This window comes from Camelina sativa, chromosome 3 (genome assembly GCF_030686135.1).
Source record: "Camelina sativa cultivar CO46 ecotype springtype chromosome 3, ASM3068613v1".
Taxonomy (NCBI): domain Eukaryota; kingdom Viridiplantae; phylum Streptophyta; class Magnoliopsida; order Brassicales; family Brassicaceae; genus Camelina; species Camelina sativa.
Window position 1 is genome coordinate 15,363,607 of NC_141882.1, and position 12,108 is coordinate 15,375,714.

At 37.0% G+C, this 12,108-nt stretch overlaps 2 protein-coding genes across 3 annotated transcripts; one reads left to right on the forward strand and one right to left on the reverse strand.

Annotated features, from left to right (window-relative positions):
* Positions 1–2,830: 2,830 nt before the first annotated feature.
* LOC104777334 (uncharacterized) lies at positions 2,831–6,653 on the forward strand. The gene is made up of 10 exons (XM_087505467.1): positions 2,831–3,604; positions 3,688–3,766; positions 3,884–3,978; positions 4,076–4,180; positions 4,280–4,359; positions 5,162–5,252; positions 5,331–5,438; positions 5,528–5,614; positions 5,954–6,022; positions 6,261–6,653. Exons 1-10 carry the CDS (start codon positions 3,407–3,409, stop codon positions 6,390–6,392), a joined length of 1,044 nt encoding a protein of 347 aa, XP_087361593.1. The 5' UTR covers positions 2,831–3,406; the 3' UTR covers positions 6,393–6,653.
* Positions 6,654–7,999: 1,346 nt separating this feature from the next.
* LOC104777335 (trihelix transcription factor GTL1) lies at positions 8,000–11,407 on the reverse strand. Of its 2 annotated transcripts, none has more exons than XM_010501560.3 (3): positions 10,644–11,407; positions 8,769–10,248; positions 8,000–8,686 (listed from the first exon to the last, which is right to left on the reverse strand). In XM_010501560.3, the coding sequence occupies exons 1-3, from the start codon at positions 10,937–10,939 to the stop codon at positions 8,420–8,422; spliced, it is 2,043 nt and encodes a 680-aa protein (XP_010499862.1). In that variant the 5' UTR covers positions 10,940–11,407; the 3' UTR covers positions 8,000–8,419. The 2 variants fall into 2 exon arrangements, with proteins under 2 accessions (XP_010499862.1, XP_010499863.1); XM_010501561.3 differs by having other exon boundaries at positions 8,000–8,682; positions 10,644–11,387.
* Positions 11,408–12,108: the final 701 nt, after the last annotated feature.

Genomic DNA, 12,108 nt, shown 5'->3' on the forward strand with positions numbered 1-12,108 from the left:
TGCAACTGCAACTTCTCAATCGCAACTTCACCAAATAAGGCTTTCTGTCACTGTCAATGACATTGTATTCAAGTTCGAAACCATTTAGCTCTGTCACCTTTAGTTTCTCAGCAGTTGCCCATAAATCATGTAAGTAGTTCTCCACTAAAGGCACCAATTTATTTGCGACTTATCCAGACACAACATCTTTCCGATGTTCATTAAACCATTCAAAGAATTTTTTAAGTATTGCATCAAGCATGGGTATCAAGGAGTACCTCCTTGCATCTTCAAAAATGATGTTCATCGATTCAACACAGTTGTTTGTGTCTAGGTTGTATCTATCTCCTGGAAAAACACATCTTGCCCATCTTTCTTTCTAGGTAGATTCTTCAAGATACTTGGCAGCAGAAGGATATCTTGTCGTAAAAGAAGCGTAAGCAATGTTGAACTCAACCACTGTGTAAAACCTACTACACTCCATGAATCTCCATGCAACAACGTCTTTGTTGACGTTACTAGCATAACCTTTCACATTTTGGGATAAATGCCATATACAAAAACCATGATGAACCAGAGGATACACATTAGCTATGGCTTTTATGAGACTTGTATTTCTGTCAGTCATAAATACTATTTCAGAAGAATCCCCAACAACGGTTTTCAACATCTCCAAAAACCAATTCCAACTTGCATCATTCTCACTATCAAGAACACCAAACGCCAAGGGATAATGGTGACGGTTAGGATCTTGAGCCGACGCAAAAACAAGAACACTTTTATATCCGTTCTTTAGAAAAGTTGCATCCATAGTTATAACTTTCCTCATGACTTTAAATCCTTCAACGCTAGCTCCCAAAGCTATGAACAAGTACATGAATTTATTATTCTCATTGCAATGCACATATGATCTTGTACCATGATTAACCTTCTCTAACATGTGCAGATAACATCGCAGCATCTTGTAGCTTTCTTCCGGGCTACCTTTCAAATCAATAACAGCTTGTTTTTTTCCCTCTCAAAGTCGTGTAATATGATATATCAACACCTAATTTTGTCTTGACAAGATCCATGATAATTTTCGGAGGTGGAGTTTCCATTTGCCCTGGATAATCACCATGTAAAAGAGAAGCAACTAATTGTGGAGTGCCTTGTCTCTTACTGTTGCTTGAACTTTGACTAGCCCGGGAGCATGTATGCATCTTGTTGTGCCTTCTAATCGAGAAAATATTTGTACCTCGAATCCTACCACCTCGTAAACCCCAGTTACATCCTTCTTTAGGACATTTGACCACATAACGCACCTTGTCCGACTTTTCTATTTCAAAACTAAAACAGTTAGCGAATGAAGCTCTATCCACCACATCTTGCAATGCCTTCTTGTTTGGAAATTCTTGAAGTTTAGTCAGATCCAAACCGTCATCCCATGGTTCAATATACTTACAAGGTTCTACAATAGGTCGTGGCTCAGTATATTCATCACCTTCATCACGTGATTCAGCTTCAACCTCTTTATTAGAATCACCCTTTACAGCTTTTTCTTTGCCTACGTAGACAACAATGGCGTTAGGTCCGATTTCACCATCCTTTGCATGTTGGTTTTCAAAGTTCATACCAACAGAACTTTGGTCCACTATGGGCATTGTGGGCATTGTGGGCACTATGGGAACTTGCTCAGGCTGAGGCTCGGAATGGATGACATTCACAAACAACATACATCTTTGCTTCTCATAATTAACGGAGTCTAGATAAACATTAACATCCTCATCATCATTAAGCTCACAATGCTCCATTGTTTCTACCAGTAGTGGCTTGTAGCTCAGCTGCAACTGAACGTTACTTTCAACAAACCCAAGCTTCCTCTGTATCCTTGCTTTTAACATCAACAATGTTATATTCCTCTTGAACATTATACTATACATGCGAACTTCACATTTAAAATGTAGGCTGACGTTCTCGCATATTGTATCCTGCCAAACCAACCAATATAAAAAAATCATAATTAGTACTACAACTAGGTTTACTAGTTTTACTAAATATACCAGTATTACCAGTTTCACCTTCTCTCTCTCCTATCAAATCAAATGGTAAACGAGTTCTAATCTCCTTAATTCACTGAAATCGAAAGTCAAATCCCTTTCCTATCTAATAGATAGCTCAATCGACCCATAAACCTTTGTAAAACACCCAATGTGCTAAGCTTTCTTCGATCTAAATCCAATTGAATTTATAAATTTACAAATAAAAAACAAATTCAACCAAAAGTTACTCTAATGTGAAGTAACGCACCTGCATTTTGAAGAACAACTTGATTCAAGTCGAGTTGGTGAAGAACGACAGCAGTAGGAGCTCCGACGATGGAAGAATCGTCGGCGGCTGGGTTGAGAGGTGAGTAACCAGGTCGAAAGAGAGCTCTGACGAACAACTTGATTCAACTCGAGTTGGTTAATAACAACAGCAGTAGGAGCTCCGACGTCGGAAGAATCGTCGGCGCCTGGGTTGAGAGGAACTCACAGGTCGGGTTTCTCTCGGATCGAAAGAGAGCTGGGTTCGTTTTTTTATTTAAAAAAATTAATCTACATTAATTAAATTGTAAGGCTAAAATCGTCTCACCACCTCTTATTAGATAAGGTGAGGGTATGAAAAATAGAGAGGGAGATAGGAGATTTGTCAAATTATTTTAGGGACTTCTGAGACTTAACTCATTCTAAAATTAAGTATTAAGAAAAAAAAGTAAAAAACAAAAAAAAAAAACAAAGGATTGTGATGCTTAAGATTGCGATGTGGTAGGGACTCGGTGAGGGTTTTGTAAGAGCATGAGAAAAAAGATCCTTGCGAGATTGATTGATCCGTCCTTAGTTACAACTAAGACACACCCAAAAGCTTCTTATTCTTCTTCCAAAACTAAAACTAGTTAACTTTGATTCCAAACTACCAGGAATGCAGACAAGTATTGCTTGTTATGAACCAATGTGAGTTGTGACAATATTATATTTTCTTTGAGACTCCTTCATTTTGAATCCATCTCTTTCTCCATTCTTTTTGCATTTAGAGGTTCTTTAAAAACTAAGCAAAAAAACAAGCTTTTTATTTAACTGTTTAAAAATTGCCGACATGAAAAAGAAACAAAAAAAAAAAAAAAAAAAAGACGATTCTAATTAATTGTAAGTATTAGGAAAAATAAACAAAGGGAAAAACAAAAACAAAGAAAGTGATGCTTAGATTGCGATGTGGTAGGGAGGGACTCGGTGAGGGTTTTGTAAGAGCATGAAAAAGTGATCCGTCCTTAGTTACAAACTTCTTCTTCTTCTTGTTCTCGTCTCTAAAAATCCTTCCTTTATTTCTGGGTCTTCTCGAATTTTTTTCAATCTCTCATTCACAGACACATACGAGTCCGATCTCATTCATCTTTCGGATCCAACACACCATGGAGGTTGAAGAAGAAGTGAAACGAATCGTCGAACAAGTTAAAGAGCTTCACGACTCTTCCACTTCCTTCGTCTCTTCTTCTTCCCAAGAAGAGCTCTCTCTCCGTAAAAGAGCCTCCGTCGTTGACTCATCAATCCGCCGTCTCCACTCAACCCTTGTCTCCGACAAGCATCTCGATCCCAAACTTTTCGAAAAGGTCAAATTTTTACAAAAACCAATCTCTCTCTCTGTCTCTTTCTCGATTTCTCCGATTCGTAATTTTGTGTTTTTGGGTTACAGCTAGAGGAGGATCTGCAACGTGCTAGATGCATGCTTGCTGATGGAGACACTTCATCGTTTCTTCCCTCCAAACCTCAAGGTTTCTAAAATCCTCTCCCTTTTGAGATCAATCAATGATCTAATCTCAGATTCAAGTTTTTTTTGTGTTGATCCATTTGTTAAAAGGATTAGACTTTGTGTCATGTTTGAAAAGCAGGACGCTTTGTAAGAATGTTTTTGGGACCTGTGAATGTTAAAGCTTCACGGAAAGATGTACAGCTTAAAGTTAAAGAAGAATACAATAGCTACAGAGTTAGTATTTTGTATTTCCCTCATTAATGTGGTTGGTTGGATCTTACTTCGATGTATGAATCTGGTTTAAATTACTTGTCTTTTTACATGGGAACAGGATAGGACAGCTCTTCTTTTTCTTGTTTTCCCTGCAATTCTTTTGACATTAAGATCTTATGTGTGGGATGGATGTTTGCCTGCATTCCCTGTTCAGCTCTATCAGGTATATATATATATAACGGTTGAGTTTTGTTTTTTGGTTTGAGTTACTTAAGCTTATGTTATATGTGTTTTGGATTGACATGTAATCCTCTTTTATCAGGCTTGGCTTCTGTTCCTTTATGCTGGTTTGGTTATGCGAGAGAACATTTTGAGAGCTAATGGGAGTGATATCCGTTCATGGTACTCTAATCCTATTCCTTAACAGTTAGATATGATTGTTTTGCTATTGGTATCCATTGTTTTAAATTTGAAATATTCTAGGTTGATGTAATTTTGTTATGCTGCTGAAATTCACATGATGTAACTTTGGGTAGACTAGATCACTATGTTGTGTTTTGCTACACTGTTCTGAGGTTTAAAATTCATTAGGTTGCTCCCTCCTTTGAGAGCAGGGGTTCATTTTCTTTTGGACCATTCTCTTTCTGTCAATTAGACCCTGTGTGCTGCTGAGTCTCTTTCTTTGTCTATTTGCTCTTTAACCCATGAAAAATTACTATAAACTTTTGGTTGTTAGCGTGACTCAAGCAACTCATCAAATTTATTGTCACTGCCACTCGGTTAATGTTTTGCTACTCGTTGTGTTTTGTTCTGTTGTACCTCTCTAGGCTTATACTGATCGCACTGCTGGTGAAGGACATTAGAATTTAGTTAATGATAGGAATTGTTGTATAGGAAATGTAATGCAGAAGGTTTTACACTGTGATTTACCTAGAATTTGTCTCCTGTTTGGTATTGCATGGAAATATTGGAGAGCTGTTAAAGAGGTAGCTTACTTTTGTTGTCAGTTAGAGATCGACTCTTTAGATCATTTAGAGAATAGATGAGAAACTTTAGTGGCCCATAAAGGCCTCAGTGGGTAGAGGATTTTGATCTGCAGTGAATCATGTTATGTAGACTGATTTTGGTGTGTATGATCTTATCAGCATATATTATCGCGTGGGTTGGAGATGACTTAAACCATTGGACTGATATGCATTTGCAGGTGGCTTTATCATCATTATTTTGCCATGGCAATGGCCCTTGTCAGTCTCACTTGGGAAATCAAAGGTCAACCAAACTGTGTTCAGAAGCAGGTAGTGGTCATTAACTTTATCATATACGCATAGTAAAAGCTACCATGCAAATGTATTGATCGTTCTAAATCTTTGCAGAAAGGAGTGCTTCTTTTCCTCCAATGGGCTATGATGCAAGGTGTTGCGATGCTTCTGCAAAATAGATATCAACGCCAAAGATTATACACTCGCATTGCGCTTGGAAAGGTGCCATACTATTTGCATTTTTTCTCTGGCCCAAATCCTATTTGCCACTATAAAATGGCTGTAAAAGTGTGCATTATGGTCGTTTTCAGGCTAAAAGGATGGACGTTGTATGGGGAGAAACAGCTGGAGTAGATGGGCAATTGTTGCTATTATTTCCTATTTTGTTCACTTTACAGGTAACAGTTTTACTCTTACTCAATTTCACATAAGGTTATGCTAGAGCATCTTAAAGCTTCATATTTCCTTCACCATAAGACCAGGGTTGTATAGGTTAGCTGGTGACTGATAGCTATTATTTGTATACATTCTTACATAATTTATATACTTGGAACTTAAATCTCTTTGAAGATATATACTAAGTAAAACCAAACTTCATGATGTCCTCTTAAACTTGTAAGATGGTCGAAACAGTGAAAGATCACCAATTTAAGGGAAACTTCAGACTCATATTAAGTTCATAAGCTTGTTTATCAGATTGTAGCTAAACATGTTTTTATTCTACTTTGGAAACTCAGGGCTTTGAAGCATATGTGGGACTGCAGTTGCTTAGGACAGTATTTATGGGGGTAGTCGCTGAATGGCAGGTATGTATCTCTCTTCTGGGAGCATTTGTGTATTATACTATTATCAGATTGGTTTATTCACGCACCAGTCTGACGAAAAGCATAAAATAGTGATGTAGACGATACTTGAATTAATATCATCGATATAGGAAACTCCTGTCCCTCTTGTTTCTCACTTCCAACCGAGTAACTTATCTTAAATCCCCATAGTATGGTTTATCACAATGGTTTTCTGATGATAACGTGAATACTGGGGCAGGTATTGGTTTGTGGCATTCTTCTGGTTGTGATGGCCATTGGAAACTTCATAAATACAGTAGAGACATTAATGGTGAAGTCAAGGTTTAAGGCTAAGATGAAGAGAAGTAAAAGCAAAGCAGAACTCGACTAAACTTGCTAACTTATTATATAACTACAGCTTTATAGTCTCCAACTGTGGATCTTTTTCCCCATTATTTGTTTTACTTTCATAAATTTTGTTTTCTTGGGGCAAAAGTGACCTAAGAGTCTGGAAAAAAAAAAAAAAAAAAAAAAAGGGAGCGCCCTTTCTTTGTGTAAATGGAAGTGGGACTTGATGGATTGAATCGTGTTTTCAACTAACACTTGTTGGGTTTCCAGTTATCAGATCCTTAAAAATGGTGTTGAACTTAAATTTGTATCTTTGTCTTTGTTCTTGGTACTTCCTCGTCAAGGTTTCCATGGCTATACAGAAAGGATCAATATATTTTACCAAGAATTTTTGGGCTAATACCAAGTAATCTTCTTGGTCTTTTTCTCCATTGTTGATATTCGAACTCGTGACATTAAATACAACTTTTTTTAACTTTTTGGGTAGGTAGTACACTTGTGTTGTTCTAAGGATTTACGTGGTTTGGAGAAAAAAGAGACAAAACAAAAGAATAGAGAGAATATTATATGGTTTTGTAGACAAGAAAATATAGGCAAAGCCTAATCAAAAAGGAAACTACACATGCATGTGATCAGTTACTTAAACAGAGATCTTAATCTTTTGAGTTAATGGTGAGATCACATGTGAAAATGTAGATTACATGTTGGCTTTTTTATAAGGTGACCCTCATTATACGTAATTAAAACAAAAATAAATATAAAGTTGAGAGTCTAATTAATAAAAGAAAACAACAAAGGCACATGGGTAGGACAGGCTCATTGGTGTATTTTATACACAACAACTACATTGTAATATATGTGTATAATTAGATACATATACATAATATATACAAATGATTGCACGTTGGGGCAGCTGTGTAAGAAGACACAAAGAGGTGAAAGCAAGTTGGCAATCAAAGTGGTACTTACTCTTTTCTTACCTGTACCCATTTCCTCCATTATTATTCTCTCTATCAAAAAAGATACAGAATCTTTTCTTTTCTTCTTCTTCTTTATTTTTTTTTCATTTTTTTGGGTGTGATCATGCTGTCTCAATCCATGTTTCTATATTCTCTTATATTCAAATATAACCATCTCTTCTTCTTTTTTTTACTACTATATAAATTTACAGTAAATTCTGAACAGTTTTCTGAAAGGGTATTTAAAGAAAAAAGCAAAAAAAAAAATATATATTAAAAACAAGAAGGATGAACAATGAGTTAACATGAGAGTGGCACGAGTCATGTCGTTGTAAGTACAAAAGCCTGCACATGCTTTTGATTGTAAGAGCTAAAAAATATATAAAAAAAGGAGAAAGTTGAAACAAAAGAACAAAACTTTGAGCGACCCTGTTTAACTGATTGTGACACCAAAATGAATAATGGCTTATCGGATTGTATTTGTGGGCGCCGCAAAAAGGATAACAAAAAAACATAAAAACACAAAGAGATTCTTCTCTTTTCTCTCTTCTCCTCTCAAAACTATAGGCTTTTGTTGAATGAGTCTTTCTTCTCAGTCAAAAATAAATATAAAAGCAACGTGAATAAGCCAATCTCAAATCATCTATCAATTCATATATGTTTCTCTTGTTTATCAAGGAAGAAAAATAAATAAATAAAAAGGACTCTTTATTCCCCAATTAACCAATCAACAAATGTTTTAAGAAGAAAAAAGGAAAAAAAAAAGTGTGAGACTTGCTGATGAATTACAACTCCAAATAATCTAAAAGACTAGAGCTTTTCATGTGGGTGTGTGTGTGTGTGTGATGAACAATGGTGTTGAAGAAGAAAACAATGAACAAGAGAAGAAACAAACAAGAGAGACAAATGGGAAAGAATGTGAAAAAGAATTGTATTCACTGAAAAAAAAAATCGAAGATCGATGAGACCTTTTGATTTTTTTTTTTTTTTTCAGTTTGTGGTGTCAGATGTGTGTGTTTGTGTTTTGGGTTTTTTTGGGTGTTTTTGTTTAGAAACTATGCACACATAAGTACATTTTTTTCTTGAAACAATGGTTCTGTTTTTTTTTTTTTTACTGAACCATTGTCAAGAAAGGTGGCTCGGTGTGGCCATTGCCTCCTCTGTTTGCAGGGCTCTGAAACGCAATCTCGAAAGCCGCGGACTTCTCATCCTCGTCTAGTTCTTCTTCATCCATCTCCTCTTCTTCTTCCTCCATGTTGTTATAATTGTGAGACTCTTCAATCTTTTCATACTCACCTATCATTGACCCTTGTTGCTGCTGCTGTTGTTGTTGTTGTTGTTGTTGTTGCATCAGCTCTCTCATCACAAGGTCTTCTGGCTTCAATTCCAACAAATCATATTTCAGTTATCAAAGAACACAAACCAAATCACATTTTGAGAAAGAAAAGCAAAGTTTATACCTTTTCTGTTCCTTGTGGACTTTCCTCTATAGGCTCCACCTCCTCACTTGAAGCAGCTGACCCATGAGGTTGAACGTTAACAACTCCTTCTTGAGGCAGTTTCACCGCAGAGACCGGACTCTGCTTTTGTTCCTGAGGTAAACCAGAAGAAGTGCTTGGACCGCCTCCACCACCGAGTACCTTGTTGCGGTAAAGAAGATCGAGACGGTGAAAGTAAGGACAAGTCTTAGCATCTTGAGGACGTTTCTTGTTGCTTTCTTTAACTTTCTTGTAGTACTTGTTTATGTTTTCCCATTTCTCTTTACATCTCTTTGCGTTTCTGTTGTATCCCATTCTCTTCATTGAAGTAGAGATCTCTTCCCATAGAAGTCCTTTAGGGACATTATCTTGATACCTTGGTTCCATTCCACTTCTCAAGTTTATAAGCGCTAGTATCTCCGCCTTTGGCCATCTTGATGATGAAGGTAATGATGATTGTTCCGAGCTCACCATCATCTCTTGTTGTTGTTGTTGTTGTTGTTGTTGTTTCTGTTCTGGTTGATGAGGAAGATGAGGAGGAGGAAGAATCTGTTGTTGCGGAATCGCCATTATTGGTTGTTGTAATTGAGACTGAGCTGTTGATAATGGTGGTTCTTGAGCACGTTTAGCGGCTGGGGGCGGTTGAGGCGGTTGATGGGGCGGTTGAGGCGTTTGAGATGATGATAAGGAAGGAGGTAATTGAATAGTGTGACCAGTAATTTTCTGAATCAATGAAATGATTGCGGCGTCACGAGAAGCAGAGGCGGCTCGTTCTTGAGACATGACCTCATGCTCTCGAGCTAACCGAGACATCTGTTGACGTTTCCAAGCTTCTTCACGATCGAGACGTTCTTGTTCTCTCTTCTCAAGCGCTTCCAAGAAACTCCTTTGCATAGCCGCTTGCTTCTGCATCACTTGTCTAACCAAACCTTCGAATAGTTCCATCATCTTACCTCCTCCGCGATTCCTACGTTTGCGTTTGCGGCTACTTGAACCGGCAATGTTAGCTTGATCCACGTCCATATCGTCCTCCTCATCATCATCAGACCCCACTCCTGAAGCCGTGGATGAGCTATGAGACGAAAAAGTAACTCCCGGAAAGGTCGGAGCCATTGGAGGAGGAGGCTGTGGAGTAGGAGTAAAAGAGACAGTATGCGTTTGAGGCGGTTGCGGTTGCGTTTGCGGTTGCGGTTGAGAGAATACGGGAAATGGAGAAGAAGAAGAAGTAGGCATGAGAATGGGATTAGCGACGGAGAGAGGAGTGACGTCGAGGGAAGATGAAGGAGGAGGAGGAGGAGGAGGAGTAGTGTTGAGAGCTTCAAGCTGAGAGAAGAACTTGTAAGCTTTACCATCATGACGACCACCACGAGTCTCTTTAGTGCGTTTGTAATATTTCTGAACGTTTTCAAATTTCTCTTTACATTTCTTTGCACTTCGTTTGTAACCTAACTCCAATAGCTTCCTGTTCAATACATTAAAAATAAAAATTCAGATTCTGTGTTAATTTTTTTTGGGTTGTCGATATTAGCTGGTAAAAAAAAATAAAAATCATGTGTACTGTTCGATCGAATTATTTAAAAAAAAAAAAAAAAGAGTCTTGGGATTTACAAAATCGAAAACGTCCCAGAAACTCATGAGAGCCAACTCTGTAATAAACAAACAGTTCTTTAAATTTTTCTTTTTCTTGGGGATGGTGAAGATGCTTTGATCTCGAATATATTATTATTTTTATATACCAAACACCCAAAAAAAAAAATTATACTAAAAAAGAAAAAAAAAACACATGCAAATGGATCAAGAAACACCATTGATGAACAAGAAATGTAATGGAGCTAAGAGAAATAAAGAGAGAGAGACCTGGAAACATGTTCCCAAAGAGGAGCTTTGAGAGTAGCATCACGAAAAGTAGAATCCATATCGGATCGGATCCGAAGAAGAGCAAGTGTTTCTTCTCTCGGCCATCGAGTTCCCGATGAAGAAGACGCACTTCCTCCTCCTCCACCACCACCTAATCCTCCACCGTCATCAGCCGCAGCGGCTGAGAATCTCATAAGCTCTTCTAAGTTAGCAGGAGGTCTTGAACTAATCGGTGAAGCTTCCTCCACAACTTCATTACCACCACCACCACCTCCACCTCCTCCTACTTGCTCCATATCTCTAGATTTCACCAATCTTGATGGTTTCACCAATCTCTTTCTCTTTCTCTTTCTTCTCTAGCTAGAGCTCACAGTTTGGTTTAATATCTAGCTAGATAAAAACCATTGATGATGAAATAAGAAGAAAGAGAAGCAAAGCTAAGCAGCCTTTTTTTTTTTTTTGTATATAACTGCAAGTAGCTAGGGTATGGAGAAAGAGAGAGAGAGAGAGATGATGAGGATTACGAGGATGATGATGATAGATAGAGAGAAAGAGAATGAAAGCAAAGGAAGAAGTTAATAAAGCTGAAGCCCTCTTCTAACTTTGCAGCAAATTATTGTTAAACCCACTTTTCTTCACTCTCTCCCTTTTTCTTTATTTATTTGTTTTTTCTTTTTTTTCATTATTCTTATTATTATTTGTTTAGAATAAAAGGTCCACATCTTTTTATTATTACATTAAATTAAAATCCAATTTTGTTGTGTATTATTATTATTTATAGAAGGAATGCTTTAAAAGTTAAATTTGGATCCGCAAACATCTCATTGCCAGTGATCTGATTCATTTTTCTTTTTTTTGGGGGGTTAATTTTTCTTTTTTTGTTTGGCAAAAAAAAATATATATAATAAACACAAAATCATGTGCCTCCCATGTTGTTGTCCTCTCCCACCATCATGTCTAAGGTGTCCACGTGGCGTTGTCTAATTGGTAGGGTATGTGACAATCAGATTTTTAGGGGAAGAGGGAAGGACAAAATTGGAATTTAAATAGTTTTTTTACCCGATTTGAGCTGGACCAGCCTTGTCATCTTTCCCCCCTCTACTCTCTCTTCCCTCTCCAATTCAACAGTCTCTCTCTCTTTTTTTCATTTTGTGTAATATATACACAGTTATAGAAACAGAACTAACAACAGGAATGCCAAAAAAATAAAAAAAATAATAATAGTAATGGAAAACTATAGTAAATTCAATTCAATATCAATAATTTTATAGCTGAGTAAATTTGGTAAAAGCCTAGCTGAATAATGCAAATTATGAAAACTGTTACATAAAAGATATTATAACAAGACAGACTAGTAATTTTATTCAGATGGTCAAGCCTTGTCGAATTGACAACTTTAAATACGATTAGTAATTCTGCAATATTTTTCTATAGGATATATCACTTTGATAATTATAAACCATAA

What these genes read in the sequence shown, in the direction of transcription:
- LOC104777334 (XM_087505467.1), top strand. Translation starts at nt 3,407, where the DNA reads ATGGAGGTTGAAGAAGAAGTGAAACGAATCGTCGAACAAGTTAAAGAG. An exon ending in CAAACTGTGTTCAGAAGCAG is followed by an intron (nt 5,253 to 5,330) that starts GTAGTGGTCATT and finishes AAATCTTTGCAG; the next exon opens with AAAGGAGTGCTTCTTTTCCT. An exon ending in CTATTTTGTTCACTTTACAG is followed by an intron (nt 5,615 to 5,953) that starts GTAACAGTTTTA and finishes TTGGAAACTCAG; the next exon opens with GGCTTTGAAGCATATGTGGG.
- LOC104777335 (XM_010501560.3), bottom strand. Translation starts at nt 10,939, where the DNA reads ATGGAGCAAGTAGGAGGAGGTGGAGGTGGTGGTGGTGGTAATGAAGTT. An exon ending in CTTTGGGAACATGTTTCCAG is followed by an intron (nt 10,249 to 10,643) that starts GTCTCTCTCTCT and finishes TGTATTGAACAG; the next exon opens with GAAGCTATTGGAGTTAGGTT. An exon ending in GTCCACAAGGAACAGAAAAG is followed by an intron (nt 8,687 to 8,768) that starts GTATAAACTTTG and finishes TTGGAATTGAAG; the next exon opens with CCAGAAGACCTTGTGATGAG.